The sequence below is a fragment of the Plasmodium brasilianum genome (assembly GCF_023973825.1).
Source record: "Plasmodium brasilianum strain Bolivian I chromosome Unknown PB_00_13, whole genome shotgun sequence".
Classification (NCBI taxonomy): Eukaryota; Apicomplexa; class Aconoidasida; order Haemosporida; family Plasmodiidae; genus Plasmodium; species Plasmodium brasilianum.
Genome location: NW_027122923.1, coordinates 35490 through 56283, shown reverse-complemented (window position 1 = coordinate 56283; position 20794 = coordinate 35490). Strand labels below are relative to the sequence as shown.

Sequence of the window (20794 nt, the reverse complement as noted above, 5' to 3'; positions counted from 1 at the left end):
TCGAGTATGAATTAACAAAGAACTAGAAGTATATTTTAGAATTTTGCTATCACGTATTACCTTAACTTACAATGCACATTTTTAATAAGATACTATTTATATACGAAAACACATAAATTAAGACATAATATTTAATTATATTGAATAAATATATTAAAATACATATTTAATAATTTTAAAACTTTTAAATTCTCAAAAAAAGTAACAACATTGATTTTATTGTTCTATATCAAGATAGTTATAAATTAGAGTATTTATAAAGATTAAACAGTTTTTCACGTATTTATTAAACATAGTACTAGAGATCTTATAGATATTACTTTATATTAAAAACTTCATTACACAAAGAAACACATTAAAAATCATACCTTTTATCTTTTTCTGAACTTAATTTTTTCATATTTTTTAACTTTCTTATGGTAGTAAACAACCTTTAATATAAGTGTAACACCGAATAATATAAAAGGTAATAAATATATAAAAATACCAAAAAAACCAGTTACATAAAAGTGAACATCCTTAGAACTTTTTCCCACCGGCACATTTATTGTATCTATAGATTCGAAAAACTCTTTAAAAGGATACATTTTTAACAATTCCTGTAATTGACTTAAGCATCCAGGTTTAATGGTTTTCAATACATAACACAATAAACTTACAAGTCCTAATCCCCAAAATTCTAATAAGAGGGATGTTGATAAAAACAATAAAAATATTAAGGGTAAAGAAAGTCGCAATCCATATTTTTTACGTATAATTTTGTTGTACAACTTATTACTAATTGTCTTGTTTTTTTTAAGGAAATTCTCAAAATCAAGTTCTTTGAATATTTTTTTTTTCAGAACGAGAATATTTTTTTGTTTCAAATATACAAGAATTATTTTTCATAACTTGTTTATTCTCTCCCGTACTTTTTCCTGAATTTATATTTGATCGTTCGCTTTTTCCTAAGTTCCTCATCTCATTATAACATATATCTTTATTTTCATACATTCCATTATTTGATATCTTTTCTTTTAACCATGCAATATTTGAATCCTTATCTTTCTCAAATTTAGCTAGGGATCGATAATTTCTCATATATAATTTTCTATCATACATGTATTTCACGATAAAATACTTCCTAAACGTCTCCTAAAAATAAATATTAATTATTTAATCACATTAACAATATCACTCTAAAATATTACAATTTAAAAATTAAAATACGAAACATATAAATAATACAAATATCTTTAAATAATTTTATCATACGACGTCATGGTAAAAATGATATATCCAACTTAAAATGATAAATGTAGCAATTTTAATAAATAGTAGTGACTTTATTTTTTGTTCCATTTTATAATTCTTTAATACATTAATTTACTCAGAAAGGGTATAATGAACAATATCATAATATTATTTTAGTAATGAATGACACTCTTATTAATTATTTTATGCAATTTATTCTATTTTTTTCTTTTTCGTAAAACATAATATAAAGCATAGGACTACAATTTTATACAACAGATACAAAAAAAAATTCAATTTAAAAATAAACTAAAAAATTTTTATCTTAATGTTATTTATAAACAAATAACGTTAAGTTAAATAATATAAATTGAATTCCTTAATAAATATTCACATGATATATATTATTTATTTAATTGATTATAATTATAAAATAACTTTTTTTTTAATTCTTTTCAAAATAAAATAAATATATTAATATATGATATCTTAATATTTCCAAATATGAAATATATAGAGAATATAGAATGTTGAGAATATACATAATACTTCTTTCTATATTTCATTAGAATAATTACTAATATCATTTAAGTTTTCCAATTATTAGTTCTAACTTTATAAAAATTATATTTAGCAAAATCTGTTAATTCCTAAAAAAATTATTATTATTTAAACAGTCTTATAATAGTAATGATATATGTAGGAAACAATATTTCCTAAACAAATTTTATTTTATTTGTAGTGATATCATCAGTTACAACTTAAACATATGCACTTTAATATATACTATAATAAAGTTAAAAAATTCATAACAACCCCCTAATCTGCTAAAACAATCTAAATTTCGGTGATAATTAGAGATTGATCTTTAATTTGTGTAATATAATTTTTAAAAGATATATTATTTAATTATATATAATTATTACTATTATAGGGAAAAGAATAGTTTGTAAAATTATATACTTAATTTTATGTTTTTAATTATATAAATATATTTAGAATAAATATATAAAAAAAAATAATAATAAATAAATATAGAATGCTTCATGTATGAAATATACTAAAATAAAATGAATATTGGTAGAATAATGTAATCACTCAATTATGTTAAGAAAAATAATAAATATAATTTGTATTTTTTCCATATAATTTATTGTAGATATTTAAGTTTTCTTTATAAAAAAAATTAACCTAACAATTTAGTAAGATAAAGAGTAAAGGTAAGAAGGTTTATTAAGGTTTTCATTTAAATATAAACCTTCATGAATTCTAAAAGTTATAATTCTTTATTAATAATTCATTCTTTAAAGGAAAAATATATTATTATTTTTCCATATTTTTATATATGAAATATAAAAAAATTCTAAAAATTTATTAAAAATAATATTGTATCTAATAAGTTATGAAACATATAATTATCATACTAATAGTTTTAAAAAGATCATTTTTTATGTTTACCTTTAATATAATACGCATAACCACAAAAAATAAATGGTTGGGATTTTATTAAATATGGAAAATCTTTATATAATAAAATGATATGTAATAAATACAATATTTTCTTAAAAGGTAATTTAAATTATCACTTACAATAATAAAAATGTAATGAAAAATAATTGTTAAAAATATAAGTTACTGTACTTGCTGCGTTATAATGTATTAATTGTGATTTTATATATTGAATTAAACGATCACAAATTTACTATAATGCAAATGTCTATGAAACATTTACAAATAATTATTGCATATTAAGCACATTTTTATTGTGAATATTGATTACTATCAATTTTACTTCTTTATGGTTCAAAAAAAAATAGATTAAATATGCTTATCAGGACAGAATAATAAATTATTCCAAAAAAATAATTTATAATACAAAATATATATAGAAACATATGAGCTCCTAAAAATATCTAATATATAGTATTTTATTTTTGTGTATTAACATACATTTACATATTATACATGTTGCATAAAAAAATTTATATGTATATAACATTATTCTTGTGTATTAATATAATTTCGTTAGGCATAAAGAAAAACTTCCTTAGATACATGAAAATCATTATTTTAAAAAAAATATATTAATTATGACTATGATTCCATTATATATGCTTATACTACAACGGTTAAATTTAAGAATTTTACGATTACATAAATAAACTTTAAAATGCATAATAAACAAACCAAAGGGAATATAGTTATTTCTCCCTCTTCAAAATCAAATAATCGCCTTAATACATATAACCCTGATATATATAATCAATTTTCTAATGGAGTAAGAAAAAAAAATCAATAAAAAAACTGTTTAAAAGAATATATGTCTGCAAAGTAAATACTAAGCGATATTCATATATTCTGAATATTTTAAATTATCTTTCTAGGTAGTATCAATATATGTTCTGTGTTTATATATAGGACCAAATTTCCTATATATTAATTTTTCAAAAAAAATATAACTAATACTACAAATGGATAACACATAGCAAATGTCCGTCTCCTAAGTTATTTTTTTGATTTACATGTATTACCATTATACGTACAATAACACCTTCAAAAAAATTCTAATTCAATGCAATCTTTTCAATGTCAGAATTAACATATCCACTTCCCCTTTACATATTTTTAATTATATATTACTCGTTTACTTTTCATTTTCTTCGAATAATATATTGCTTCTTGTACATAGTGTTCTACCTACACTGTTCGTATTATCTAAAGATTTATGAAAAATATATGAAAATGAAATTTTATTTTTTTTATTATTTATACTGTGATAAATTTACTTACTCAAAAGTAAAATATTCTTACTAGTATATATAACAACAAGAAGAAATATATATGGGGAAAACTCTCTCCTATATTAATATACTGCATTCATAATATAAGAACTTATCCAAATTAAAAGCATAAATATAAGAATTTTACCTAAAATAAAATATATATTTTTTCCATTAATTATAGAATTATTAAATTTTAAAATGTGTCCAAGCACCTAAACAGTTTATTATATATTCAAAGTTTATTATCAAAAAAGTAAGGTTATGCGCTTGGTTATTTTATTCCATTTTTAACTAATATTAAACTACATAAATAAAATATAATTATAATGTACAATTAAGAGGAGATGATTTTAAAAATATTTTTGATAATATTACCAATGAATTTATTTACAAGAAAAACAAGGTTATAAATTAATAATTTATCGTAAAACTAATTTTATTCGTACATGCTTAAAAAGTATATATATTCTAATATTCTAACAGAACAATTCTAAATTTTTGATATCAATACTATTCAGAAAAAACAAAAAATGAAATGCCTTGTTTGATGCGTACACATTTTATTTTATTAGAATAAAAAGAATATGTTTATTTGAATGTGTAGATTAACACATATTAGAAATATAATTATTAAATATTTTTTTTGCATTTTCTAATAACAGATTAATATATTTTATGTGTTATACCTTTTAAAATACTATTGCATAGTTAAAAAACATAAATTATTGCATAGTATATAATAATATACAATTCATAGAAAAAAAAAAAAATACAAAATATTTTTTATAGTACAAATTATAATCTAACATGCATTATATACCTACAATATGATGAACGTTTCTATATTAAATAAATAATTGTATTCTAAGATTTAATACACAAACAAAATTTTGATATTTTAAAAATTTGTATCCAATATAACTCTTTTATATATTCATACCATATTATTATTTATGGAATGCTAATGTTTTTATATAATTTAAATAAATGTATTTTATTTTAATACTAAAATTAGATATATTATATATTAGAATCAAAAAAATTATATATATTTTTTTTTTTCTTTCTTTTTAAAAAGTATAAATTTATAAGTTCTTCAGTAATGATCATTTAAAAAAAAAGCATACAAAAATAAATCCAGCAAAAAAATATCTTTATTAATTGTTATAATTAAAAAAAAAAACTTACAATAAATAAATTATTTTAAATAATATAATTTAGAACACAAAAGGAAATAGATAAAAAATACTAAAATATAATATTTAATATAACATATAATATAATTTAGGAAAATTATTAATGCTTTATATTACATTAGACAACTGTATGGAGAAGGGAATAGTACATGTATTTTCTGTTAATATATAAATAATTGATATTCCAAATCATATATTTGGCGTTAACTCTTATATAACAAAAATAAATAATATATAGATGAAATATATCTATAAGCGTAGAAATATTTATATTTCATATTTTTTGTTGAATATAGTGAATATAGATAATTATAAAAATATAACACTTTAAATGTATTATAATAACTATTTGACAGCAAATTGATGTTAACTTGTGTAAGCAAATTAATTTTCTAAAAAATAATTTATTAGAAAAAAATATGTAAAATCTTTAAATTTTTATTATGCTATATAATACCCAATATCCTAACGTATATCACAAAATTAATATAATTATTTTTGTATTTTCAGTTTTCACATTCATATAGTATAGATATTTATATATATATTAATACATATATATTTAAAAAGATTTTTCGCTCTTGACTTATAATTTATTAAATATAGCTGTTACTTTTCAGCGTTTGTTACTAATCAAATGAAAAAAAATTAAAGCGTTTTTCTATTTGTTTAATATATTAAATGTATTTCTAATACGTTAATATACTTTTAAATTTTACTATTTTTAAAGCATCAATAAAAAATATGAATATATACAATAATCCTTTATGAACTTCTGAACAACATAAAAAAAACTTTATTTTTATAAATTACATCTGGTTCAATTATCTATTAAAAAATGTATAAGCAAACTACAATTTTAAATATATATTTCAATCGCTTTTAAATTTCAAAATATTTCTTAAATTCTTTTTTGTTTATATATTCGGTTAGTTATAATACATTAAATATTCCTAGGTAAAACAGAAGTCACTTTTTATATATTAATTATAATTTTATTATCTTTTACTAATATATATCAAAACTTTCAAATTATAATTTATATATATATTATCTTAAGTTTATTCTGTTTTATCTTTTTATATTATTATTATTTTTTCACTGTATACTGCAAAATGCATATCTACGAATGCCCTATTTTATATTTAAGATCATATAACCTATTTTTATTAAATATATATATATATAAAATTATTTTATTCCACTTATTTAAAATAATTTACTTTTTATATTCAAAGTATTTCCTCTATTTCTATCACCATTTTTAAATGGGTATATGGAAATTAATAAAGTAAAATAGCTGTAAATGTAAGAGTAAAAACTGAAATAAAAGACATAAATCATAAATCATTTATAATTTTTACAATAAAAAATAAAAATGTACTTCTTTCTCTACTAAGTTGTCTATTATACTTAAATATATGATAAATATGCAAAGAATAAACCTTGCTACAGAATTATATATATATATATGTAATTTATAATTGCATTTAATCTGTTGAAATGTTAAGTATTTTCTTATACTAATTATAAGCTGAAAATAAATATGTAATAGTAAGAATAACTTATTAAATATTCTTTAACATATAATTGTAGTAGTACTAGCATTATCGCACAAAATAAGTATTTTGAATAATGACACAAATAAAATTAAAATTAAAAGTGCAATTTACATACAAAATGAAGTCTTATAAAACACTTTATTTCCCTTTACAGTTCTAATTTATTTTAAGCATTTCATAAAACACTATTAATAATTCATAATATACATAACGTATTTATATTATATAATTATAATCTGCATTTTGCATTAAAATATTTAACTAATAAGAATATTTAATTATTTAAGACAAATAGATACAAATATATATCTTTCACACAAAATATAATAAATATATTTACTAGAAATATAAACTGCCCAAGTTCAAAAATATAGAATATTAACGGTTCTATTTATTTGCATTTGAATTTTATAAAAATATATATACACATTTTTTCATTTTTAACTTAATTTTCATTAGAATATAAAATAAATCATAAACCCTATTATAAATTGATAAATATAGTATGATATAAAAATCAGCTATCTGATTACATACAAAGATATTTATTAATACAATAAATTATTAATTATAGAGTTATTTAAAAAGTAGTCTATATTTTATTATTGTAGAAATGTTTTCTCTATTTATATTAATACTAACATATCTCTAAATTTGAAATATTATTTTATTATGTAATACAATAGTCTCCATTTAACATATAAACTTTAAAATATTAGTATTATTATATATGTATGCTCATAATAAATGCGTACTATGAATTATTAGACATGAAGCAATATTTCAAATTAAGCCAAAAAAATTTTCTTTAAAAGTTAAAATTAATAATAAAAATATATTTTTCCTATATTTCTTACATTGTAAAAATATGTAGTGAATTATATTTAAAACATACTCTAATAATTCATGCAAAACATATATTACGCTTAAAAAAAATTTATAACAGTTATTTTTTTTCCATTGAAGAAATAATAATAATGATAAATTATTTTATTATGTTTTGTAATTATATATTTTCACCGATTTTATTCATTTCTGTTACAAGTTATATTAACGTGAGTAAATAATATTATATTATATAAAACAAAGCCAAATCAATTTTTAAAAATAATATTATTTTTTTTTTCAATGTTTCAGCTGAAAAAATAACAAATCACAATTTATAACAAATATTAATGTATGATAAGATTATTTTTTTAACATTTTAATTTTTTTCGAAATAAGAATCAATAATTAAATATATTTTTTATGAAATGTTCAGAATTAAATTCATTATAAGTATTATTATCTTTATTTTCGCATTCGATAATATATTATAAAAAAAAAAAAAGAAGTATCAATACATCCATTAATGAGTTAAATTCATAAGCATACATTAAATAGAAAAATTGAACATATTAACTTGAATAACCAAAATATTACACAAATTATAAAAAGTATTAAATACATTATAACATTTTAATAGTGGTTATTATTAATATCAGTTAATGATGTTTTTCAACAATACTAAAATATTCATTTAGATTTCATATAAAAAACACAAATAAAATGTAATTTTTACTAAAATCAATAAAAAAAAATTTTAACGAATATATATAATAAATAATAGAACTAAAATGTAATACTAGAACAACTGTGACTGTATTATTAATTAAATGTTTTATAAAAATCCTATCAATAATATTATTTAAATAAATAATAGTAGAAAGTGCAAAAATAGTTGTGTTAATAGAATATACCTTATAAAAAAAAAAAATAACATAAATAAAAGTATAGCAAAATATACTTAAAAAATTATTCATAATAGAAGTAATGTTAACTCTGACATATATTATATAGTAATTACAGTCTAATTTACTTATATCACAATATTTAACTAGAAATCATTAATTTGAAAACTTTAATAATATTTTAATAAATTAGAAGTTATAATAAAATTAACAGAATAATATCGTATTTTTAAGGAAAAAGATACATGTTATATAAATAAAAAGTAAAAAAAAAAATGAGATAAAATTAAATATACATTATTGTGTTAGTTATTTTGAAAAATTAAATAAGGTCATTATATAATTAACAAAACTCGTAAAAAGAGAAATCCATTGAGTTTACATATATAATACGGATAGTACCTTATACCACATTTTTATTCCAAAAAGTTTTAAGATATTATGTGACTATATGGAACATGCCTTATGTGAATGCACTTAAAATAAATGTTTACTCTTGAAAAAAATTATATATAAAAAAATGAAAAGAATTTTTTATTATAATTCTATTAAATTTTTGTATCAATATTTTTTTAAATAATACAAGATGTATGAATAAGAAATCATAAAATTGTTGCGAATTTCACATTAACACGACAATTCTTTTCATATCTATTTTATGTCATTAACATAATAAAAACAGCATTGTACATATTTTAAAACTTCAGTTTATATTATATGCGTTCATGTTAATATTGTATTATACAATATTATTTTTATTATTATAAAAATATAACAGTTTTCAATCTATCCTTTTTTAAAACATTTTTTACCACATAAATTTATGTATTATTTTGTTTTTTCTATTTACGTGTATTTAATAATTTTATAAGCAAAAACATATATATTATTTAAGGAAAAACTTATAGCAAATGAAGAAAAAAAGTGGGAAATTAAAATGATATTTTATATAATGTATAGAAATTCAAGGAATTATTATATTAAAATGAATTCATGAGTGATAATTTAAGTAGCATAATTAAAATTGTTAAAACGTTCCTAGTAATAATTATTTTTTTATATAAGTTAAAACCAATTATTTTTTATAATTTACAAATATATTCTTACATTTTTATTTTTTTACACTTATATAAAAAAAATTTTATTTAGTATTTATATAATTTTCATAAAAAAGAATTTTATTATACAATACCATCCAGAAAATATTCTATAGGATAATTATAGTAAAATAGTACTAAACGTAAATTCCATATAATTGATTATACTGAAAAAATAGTTATTATAATAGTACTAAACGTAAATTCCATATAATTGATTATACTAAAAAAATAGTTATTATGCGGAAAATTATATATAGACAATATATTTAAAGGACAAAATGGATAAATACATATATTAAAAGATTAAAAAATCAAAATTTTGTATTATGTATCTTATTAGTAGAATAAATATAATATTTACAAATAATATATTTATTTTTAATACTTTAGTTTTTAAAGTTGATACATAATCTCATTATTCATTTCATTTGTTTTAAAATTAAAAATAATTGTTTTATTAGATGTTAGAGTTGTTGCGGTATATTAATCCATAACCAGAATTATCAGATATCACCTACTGACAAATATTTATTTATTTTGGAAATTCCCATAGCAAAATACATATTATATCATTAATTTATATGTTCTTATTTTTTATATATAGCTAAATGTATACTTAGTGTGATGGCATTTTATTATATATCACTTTACTCAAAAAAAAAATGTCAACTCCAAATGATAGTTCATGGGTATAAATTTATTCTTAATTAAAATATTTAATAATGCCTTATAGCTTAAGTATTATATTCTGCTGTAACATATTTTTAATTGCTTATAAAATAATAAATTATAAATTTATATCTAATTCATTATATCCTCTTAATTTATAGGAAAATATTTTAGTAGGTTCACTTTCACATCATATATATAAAGAACTCAATAATGATGTTCAGGGAAGAAGTTACGATAGTTACTGTAGTGTATTCAATAAAGATGGGGATAATACAGAAAAATCAAGTTATAATCTCTGTAAAAAAATTGCAAGAAATACAGATAAATTATCTAATCACTTTAATAAAATTGACTATATATTGCAGTGTTCACATTATAGATACTGGATATATCACAATATAAAGAAAGTTTTAGGAAATAATGTAAATGCTGAGAACGCCAAACCTATAACTGATAAATTCGTTCAAGCTCAAAATAAAATTAATGAGAATTTTAATGCATATAATTGTCAATATGACTTTAAAAATGATATTTTACAAAGATTAAATGATATGGTAGAAGAGAAATATTTATATGATTATTTTAAAAATTATGATATTATTAAAACATCTGATAGTTGTAATCGTGTTACACACAATGTATATGAAGGATATCTTAATTATATTATTACACTATATAACAAGCATAAAAATCATATGGGATGTTGTATAGACTCATTTTGGCCAGAATGTGAAGATTATTTTAAATGCAATGAAGAATTTGATCCTAATAAATTGCTGTCTACTTTAAGGTCTAACGGAAGTAAAAAGTGCAATAACTTAATAAAAGCTCAGACACCTTTAACATCAGGTGTTACATCGCATTCTGGCAGTTCCAAAGCAGATTTTAGGAGTTCAATTTATCTTGTTAAATGTACAGATATTACAAATGATAGAGTTAGTGATAACAAACTCATAGGAGGTAAAATTAAATGTCAAGTTCTTCCATCATCTACTGCATCTCTTAATAATCCTTCATCATCATTTACTCACCGCCCGCCTGATCATGTTCCTTTTACTATTGGTGGACATATAGAAACTCCTATATCTACCGAATTAGGACGTGATAACCAAGTTTCAAGCGGAAGTTCAAGATCACAAAATCATTTATCCAATTCACATGCATCACATGTAATTAAAGATAACAGTGCTGATCGATATACTCCATGCGAAAATCTATTATTATCAAGAGATGCATCAGGAAAATGTATAGAACCAGATGTACGTAAAACTAATACTATAGGAATAAAATTGAACGTGTTCGCTCCAGGAAAAAAAATTAAAATCATACTAAGTCCTAATTCTTATATGTTCAAAAACAAATTTTTTCGCGGTGGAATCACATTTTCTCTGATAATGGGAATAATACTCACTATTTTCCTTTTCTATAAAGTAAGTGAATGTTCCACAATAAAACCAAAAAATATATTAATTTACTATTTTTAATTCCCATAAAATTTCATAATTACAAAAAAAATATATTCATTACATTTATTATTATTCATTTTTATAATAGTTTACTCCTTTTGGAAGATTTTTTCATAAAAAAGTATCAAGGAAAAAAAGAATTGACGATTATTATGATTATCCGTATATGCGTCAGTTTAATATCCGAGCTCCAAAGTATGGCACAAGAAGAACAGGGAATAGAGGATTGCAATTCTCTTATTATTCTAGGTGAAATATTGTTTAATGTCTTCAAATAAAATGAAAAATGATTTAAAAAATGCATACTGAGAAGTGGACATAATCACATGATACTCACACTTATACTTAGTAAGAGAAAAAATTAAAACAAAATGAAATATATTCAAACAATACATAAAATAAATCTACTAAGCATACAGTGAATAAGTTAAGAATTTTCCAACCATAGTATTATATATAATTATAACTCTGTAGTAGTATATATAAACTGAAAAAAAAATTAAATACAGAAAATTTGTATATAACATGATACACATAAAAATGTACGATAATACATATAGTTAACAAAGAAATAGTAAATATTGTCTCACATATAATAATTAAAAAGGAAATTATATAACACATGTTAAACAAAGTAATATATATATATTAGTAAAATTTGAAATTTTAAAATCTATTTTTACATATAAACACAAATGCAAATTTTATTATGCTATATTTAACTAAATAAAAAGCTCATTTTAAAAGTAATGTAAAATATTAAATAAACAACTGCTTACATACATATTAAGAAAATTTAATAATCAATAAAGACAAAAATTTGTCTAATATAAAGAAAAACTAAGATACCTTTGTCAAATTTACATGGGAATATTTTATTAAAGAAAATAACTATTTTTAGGAATTATTTTTATATTTTTAAGTTTCTTTATATACTTAATTTCTTATTTAAACTTAATAAATAAAATTCATTAATTTATCTTAATATTCTTTTTTATATAATAATTTAAATATATTTTATAAGACTTTATCTGTAGTACGTATTATATTTGCACTTCTTATTTTAGAGCGTTTGCTTTTGTAATATAATATATTTTATTGAAAAATATATATTATAAAATAAAACTATATATTATTAAATATGAAAGCAATAATCCTTTTCATATCAGTATCTTCCGTTATATTTAAATTATGTTCTGCCAATGAAAATGATAATTGTTACTTTAAGGGGGTAGTATAAAATATTTCAAATAAATAAATTTAGGTTTTAGTTAATTCTATTTAAAAATTATATTACTATAAAAAATATGTTTTTTTTTTTAATATGTTATTTAGTTATATACTGGAAAAATAAAGACTCCACTTTGTAAATCTTATAATGGTCGTGAAATTATGCCAAAAGTGTACTTAAGGCAAAAAATATGTTAATTTATAGTGTTAGTAGAAAATAAAAATAATAAATGGAAATTATGGTTAATGAAACAGAAAAAAGAAATGATAAAGATTTTAAACAGTAAAAGAATACTAGTATTAGAAACAGAAATGAGAAATTTAATAATTTTGCGTACATTTTAGAGGAAAAATGGTCATATTATGTTCCTGGTATGAAAGAAGATTATCAATCAAATTTTTATGATGTATTCTCCAATTGCAGTGACTATGATTGGATACGTTGGTTCAATACACACGGATTATATTATATAATATCATATTTTTAAGGGTGGTTCAATGAAAATATATTCTTCTACAATAAAATTGTGATGTCGAAATTGAATAAATTGAATAATTGGAATGAAAGAAGAAACATTAATGGGATTCACATTCGTATATTTTATACGAGGTTAATTGTTAGATACGTTGCTTTAAAAAATTATTACTTGGAAATTCATATATTTATATAAAAGTTGAAGCGTATACACAATGGGACGAAAGATTAAAAAATGAAAAGTATTTGTGGAACCTTTTAATTAAGCGTATTAATAAAAAATATATAGATAACGTAATCACGACCGTGATGAAGTGATATAAAGAAACTATGGCAGACTATAACAACTTGATAATATACATTTATAGAGATTGGATAGAAAATAAACAATGGAAAGTATGGCTTAAAGAAAATGTAATAGACTAATGAATAAAAACAATAAATATCATATTCAAATGAACGGAATGTAATTAGAAATTTTTCATCTATTTAATTTCCAAGGTAGATATTTTATCATGTATAAATGAAGACTAAGGGACATAAAAATATGTATAGTAAAAAACACATAAAATAGAGATAAATAAGTTAATTATTTTTCTATATAGATCTACGTGAAATAAACGTATTATATTTTTCTTAAAAGAAGAGTATGATTATTGGAAAAATAAAAATAATAATAGAAAAAAAATGAAGCTTGATCACTAAAAAAAAAATTGAAGAGATCAGTATTTACAACTTAAAACTCACCTTAACTCAAATCATAGAATAGTTATATAATGGTGACCCTAATCTTCCATTAATAATTAAAAATTTACAATTGATTTTTCAATTTATTTGAATACATTACATTAGTGTTTAAATAATGTTTTCGTATACACATTATTTTTTGCTATAGAATTTATATAATATATGAAGAATATTATATATTAATGAAGTACTTTTGTTTTTTTCTTGTAATACATAAAAATATTTTATTGTTTTAAACAGAAAGACATTTCTTAGTTATTACTACATTTATTTTTATTTATCATAATAATAATTCTATAATTAGGATAACTAATATAATTAAATATTTTTATTTAGATTTTAATTTATTAGTGAATATATGAATAATTCATTCTTCAATTAAAATTACACTATAAATATAAAATTCCTTATTAAGGTAAATTTTTTGAAGTTTTTAATATTATATAATAACTGAGTATAAAGTGTACTTTATTTCATTACATAACTCCAGCTTCGTTTGTTTAATATATAACAGTAGAGATAGGATATTGCCCTTAATTTATTGGCTTAAGAGTTATTATATTGTTACCACTCAAAAATGAGTTAATAATAATTTTTTATCTTAATGTTTAACATTATCCCATTTAGTAATATTATTCAAAAATATATATTTGTAATTTTTGTATTATTTATTTTATATAAATTTAAATGATAGCACTCTATATATTTAAGTATTATTATAAAAATTTAAAATATTTAAATATTTTCTAGTGATTTTTTATACTATTTTATATATTATTTTTTTCTCAGGCGATTCTCAAATGAACTTATATTTATTTTTACCTTCTACGTTTCTTTTAGATATATTATCTAAAATTTTATAATTCCTTTTCTTTTTATTTCTTCTAAGTGTTCTAGTAAAAATATTTTTTATTGTTTTACCTTTTTTCACACAGATATATATTTCTTTATTCTTTTTATTTTTTTAATAATAAAAATAGGAGGCACTAAATTTCCATTGTTCTCCTTAATTTCCAACATATATTGTAACGTAATATTGCATATTAACAAAAAATAAATAATTGAATAATTTAATATATAAATAAATATATTCTTAGACAAAACATTTATATCATGAATTCACTTATATATATATGCCACATATAAAGTATAAAAAGTTGAAAAGTTGGTATGATAACGGAATGGCATGTAATGATAACTTTTATACATTCATATATCAAAAATGATTGATAAGTGTAGAAATAGTGCATAAATAAAGGAAGTAATAGAAAAAACATCTAAGAAAATTACAAAAGTTTTATTTACTTATATATTTTGAGCGTATAAAAAAAATGAAAAATGGGTAAACTCTTTTATTTAATTATTGGAAATATTCTTTTATTAAAAAATTGTACATAATAAACAACAAAATTTATAGATCAATGAATGAGAGGATATAAATTAGAATGAAAGTAGAAATAAATGAAACAAATGATAAATCTAAGTATAAATCCTAAAACATTTATAAATTTTTCCTTTATTTAACTAATAACGTTAGTACACTTTATAGATACATTATTTAGGCTTTAGGCTTACGTTTCTGTACTTAGTTTCCCGATTTTATATTATAATAACATAAGGAATAGAAGTTATAAATTAGGGCCTTTAAAGATGTACTAAACTGTTATATTTTTTATTAAATATTAATCATAAAAATTCATTGTATTAAAACGAGTTATTATAAATTTAAAACAATTTAAAAATAATTGAATTTATAATAGCACTTTAATAATATGTGCATAATTAAAATTAGGTACCATAGTTATTTAGTAGATACTAAAATAAGCATATTATTCTCACTATAATAATAGGGTAATATAATAATGCTATCAATAAACTCATCAAGAAAAAAAAAAAATTAACTAATTTAAGTAAAAAATAAAAGTGGCACGATATATTATCTATAAAATAAGCATTTAATTATTTTTAATTCATTATTTATGCTGAATTACTTATATTAAAACGTTAATGTATATATTGTAAATATTATTTAAATATGAAAGTAATAGTAAAGAAACTATCAGTAAATGTTATATAATTTTTGAAATATTTAAGCAAGCATTTATTAATAATCTTTTTATCAGTAGTAAAATATACATAATCTATGAAGTTCATATATACCTTCTACGTAACTATCATTTCAAATGCCTAGATATAAATCATTTTCTATAAATATTCACCCATGGAAATAGTAAATAAGATAAAATAATATATAAACAAAATATAAGTGATAAAATATATTATGACCACTAACCCCTAATGTGCTTGAAGTAAACATAAAATATATATTACCATTCTATAATTATAAAAAATGTTGTTATACCATTGTTAATTTGAATACATTAATTATATGTTCTAATTCTACTGTTTAAAATTACTAAAAAAAATAAGATATTTTATTATTTTAAATCTCTAATTCAATAAGCATACAACAATATTGTAGCAAAGTAACAAAATGATTATATTACCTTAAAAAAAATAAATAGAAAATTAAACAGAATTACTCTTAAATATATTTTCAGTAACAAACTTATATATATTTTATATACTTTAATTTTTCTATATAACGTAAAAATTTTATATTCTCTTAATAGAGTTTATAATGTTAATTATTACATTTTAAATAAATAAAAATATTATCTATTAATATCGGATTATATCTAATTCATAAATTTAATTTTTTAATGATTTAAAAAATAAAAGCTACAAATAATATATTTATATATTTTCAGTATAACATAAATTAAAATAAATTATAAAGAAAAGGATCAACGATATATATAAGCACAATAATAATGTAATAATTACTTTTTCTTCTTCAATTATTTATGGAGTTTCATAATACACTCAATTTTTAAACAATCATTAATTTTTCACATTCAAAAAGGATATTATTTTATTATACATTTGTATTTTCACAATTATACAATAAAAAAAATACTAAATGAATTTTAAGAATATATTTTCACTAAATATATTTAGCTACATATTTTTCATAAATAATAATATATAAAATAAATATTAATGATTTTTTATGTAAAAATATATATTTACATATATATATCAGTGCAGCATTCAGTAGTCACATAGGTTTACAAAATACAAGAAAAGACAAGTTTATTGTTAATTTAAAACCAATAATATATTTTCATTTAATTACCTTAAGAAATAATAATTTTTTAATAAAACAAAGTACAGAATATAAGTCATTAATTGTTAGTTAAAATATAATTTAACAGAGTTATATAAAATTACATGAAAAATTCTATTATTTATTCATTTCAATGCACATATATATATTATTCATAGAAGTGTGTTTACTTATACAGATATAATCATTATAATAAGTATTTTTAGTTATCCTTAAATTATATATTAAAATACAAATTAGAAATATTTTAAACGTTTAAATACACAAAAAGCGATGAACATATATATATATTGTTACGTATCAAAACAAATAATTATACTCTTGTGAATATACAATATTTTAGAAATTATATACATTTTTATTAAGAATATCATTAAAAAGATTACAGATATTACTTAATATTATAGAATTAATTACATAAATATATACTCCTAATATTATTCATTTTACTGGATCATCAACTTAATTTTATTATATTTTTCATTATTTCTTAAGATCTTGCAAATTCCCAATACAAGTGCAATAATCAATATAAGCATAAGTACACAATATAATGTAAAATAAATAATATATTTATTTACAGAATCTTCCAACTTCTCTACAAACTCACACAAATATTTCAATATATCACCCTGCTTAAGGGATTTAAAAGCTTTATGTAAAGGCCTTAATCTTGGTATTATGTCTATTGCTACTGCAAACAAGGAAAAAATGAAAAATATAGCAACTATATTTCTGTAATTTTTAAATTTTATTTTTTTTAAAAGTATATCACAAATTCTCCTTTTTCTTTCTAGAAAATTATCATAATCTATTTTTTTAATCAATTTTTTTTCAAAATGGAAATGTTTTCCATCAAACATTCCATTATTATAATCGACAATTTCTGTATAGTATTGCCCCTTATTTAATAAAGATCTATTATATTGCTTCTTTTCTTCCACGTTCCTTTTTTTTTTATTATACATGTTTTTTTTTTCATATACTCCATCATTGTGTGATATATTCTCATTTAACCCTGTTATATAGGTATTCTTATTCTGTTTATATTTTGCTAGTAATCTACGAGCTGTTGAAGCTAATTTTGTACCAACGTTACAATTGTAATTTATAGATGTAGTGAATGTACACTAAAAAAAAAATAAAAAAAGAACAAAAATATTTTTTAATTAGTAGAATAAATAAAATAATGGAGAATAACAGTGTTAATTTAAATAAAGTAACAAATATACAAAAAGTACAAATATCCTTAATTAATATTTTCATACCACAACATTGTTAAAATGACATAACCAGTTTAATAGTATAAACAGAGTAATTTTAATAAATAAGATTGCCTTAATATTTTGTTCCATGATATAAAACTTTATTATTATATTATATATTATAAGGAAAATAACAAGAATAATAAAATATTCTTAGGATAATAAAAGCTAATATATTATTTATGTAATTTTGTTTTATTAATTTTTATTTTTTTTTTAAATTATAATAATACATATATAACTATGATGAACTGTACAATATTTACAAGTTAAAATAAAATTATAAATGCTTTATATATATTTTATCTTAATGTTATTAAAGAAAAATAAAAATATTTTTCATTACATAATATATTGTGTATTCATTCCTAAATATTAAAAATTTATAATTTAATTATTTGTTATAGTATATAAATTAAATATTCTCTTTATTATTTCTGTTAAAAATAATACAAAAAAAAATACATATGTTTTCTTACTATATCGAAGTATTGACATCACGCAAAATATAGAAACTAGAGAATATAGATTATACATTGTTCTATATATAATTAGAATAATAGTCAATATTAATAATGCATTGCTATAAATAATTCTAATTTTGTTAAAATTATATTTTGATAAACTGTTAATTTATAATAATATTTTATTTATTATAACAATATATTAATAAATATAGAAAACCATATAAATTGCAATTTTTTTTGTTATATTATATATAGTATTGCATTAGTAACTACATAAATATATGTAATATTCTATAGTGTATTGTTTATTTGTAAATTAGAATTAATATATATTTACTAATCTATGTACAAATATATGTTCTAAAGGTAAATAAAGATTATCCTTTTTTTAGGTCTATAATTTGTGAGAGATTTAATTTTTAATTCATTTTAATATATATAATAATTTCTATTTTAAAAATCTTCACATTGACCTACTTGAATTGTTAAGATTTTTTAATTAATTATATAAATATTAAAAAGATATCAAAATAAAACAAAATAAATTAAACGTAAAATTCGCATAGAAATAATGTACATAATTTGATTATTCAAGAATATATATAAAAATGAAATATATTTAATATAATAACCTATAGAATATAATATTCATATAACAAATATAAAAATATACCTGAATAATTTACTACGATTTATTAGTTAGTAATATTTCTGTTAATATTTTTAAAATAAATATATTATCTTTTATCTATTCTTTTAGAAATATTTTATTTCAGAAAGATAATTTAAAGAAGTGATTTAAACTGTTAACATAAATAAAATGATTTTTCTTAAAAAAATGCTTTTAAACTAAAGATGTTTTTCATTCAGCTATTTATTTTCCTCATATATTGTAACATATTACTTTATAATTATAAATGTATGAAGTGCTTTAAATTTTATTTTAAATTTCTAATATATAAAACCTTTTTATTTTTCATCTAAAATATTACTCATCAATGAAAGTAAATAAAAAATCATAGAAAATTTTTTTTTTTCCAAAATTAACAGTATTATATTTATTTGCTTTTAAATTATAGTAATATTGCGATATTTATAAAGGCACTTATTTAGTTTTTTTATACTTTCATAATATAATTGCTAAAATATTTTACTCAGTTAATATTTTTTCTTTTAGTATATATGTTAACAAATTTTAACAGTTCATAATAATACATATCCAACATATGAAAAATTCATCTTATATATAATAAACTTACAGTAAATATTTACCTATACAAAGTATTCATATTTCTTAGAAATGTTCATTGTTTCTAAATATTCTTTTTGCCCTTTTTTTTATTAATTATACATATATTTATCTAAATTAGTCGTCTATTTTAAACTTAGAATATCAAACGCAAGAGTTTTACATTTTTTCCCACATAGCTAATTATCTCATTAAATAACTCTATCGCGTTTTATGTTTATATATATATATATATATATAATAATATTACAATATTTTTTGAATACAATTATATATTCGATGTTATGTTAATTATTGTATTCCTTTAAATATGTTATTTATTTTGGAAGTATTTAAAGCTTAATAGATGATTTGTTCAACGTTATACTTATATAATGTAAATCACTTTTGTTTCTTCAATATTTTTTTTTTGAGAAAATAAAAAAATAT

At 18.8% G+C, this 20794-nt stretch overlaps 3 protein-coding genes across 3 annotated transcripts; 1 reads left to right on the top strand and 2 right to left on the bottom strand.

The window, feature by feature from the left end:
• Window positions 1–371: 371 nt before the first annotated feature.
• On the bottom strand, window positions 372–1341 carry MKS88_000281 (fam-l protein; the record flags this gene model as incomplete). The annotated part of the gene is made up of 3 exons (XM_067216941.1): window positions 372–679; window positions 912–1134; window positions 1255–1341. The coding sequence occupies 3 exons, from the start codon at window positions 1339–1341 to the stop codon at window positions 372–374; spliced, it is 618 nt and encodes a 205-aa protein (XP_067075964.1).
• An 8925-nt stretch (window positions 1342–10266) lies between these two features.
• On the top strand, window positions 10267–11995 carry MKS88_000280 (uncharacterized protein; the record flags this gene model as incomplete). Its single annotated transcript, XM_067216831.1, has 3 exons — window positions 10267–10293; window positions 10435–11706; window positions 11831–11995. The coding sequence occupies 3 exons, from the start codon at window positions 10267–10269 to the stop codon at window positions 11993–11995; spliced, it is 1464 nt and encodes a 487-aa protein (XP_067075963.1).
• Window positions 11996–17830: 5835 nt separating this feature from the next.
• Window positions 17831–18739, bottom strand: MKS88_000279 (uncharacterized protein; the record flags this gene model as incomplete). Its single annotated transcript, XM_067216720.1, has 2 exons — window positions 17831–18514; window positions 18653–18739. The coding sequence occupies 2 exons, from the start codon at window positions 18737–18739 to the stop codon at window positions 17831–17833; spliced, it is 771 nt and encodes a 256-aa protein (XP_067075962.1).
• Window positions 18740–20794: the final 2055 nt, after the last annotated feature.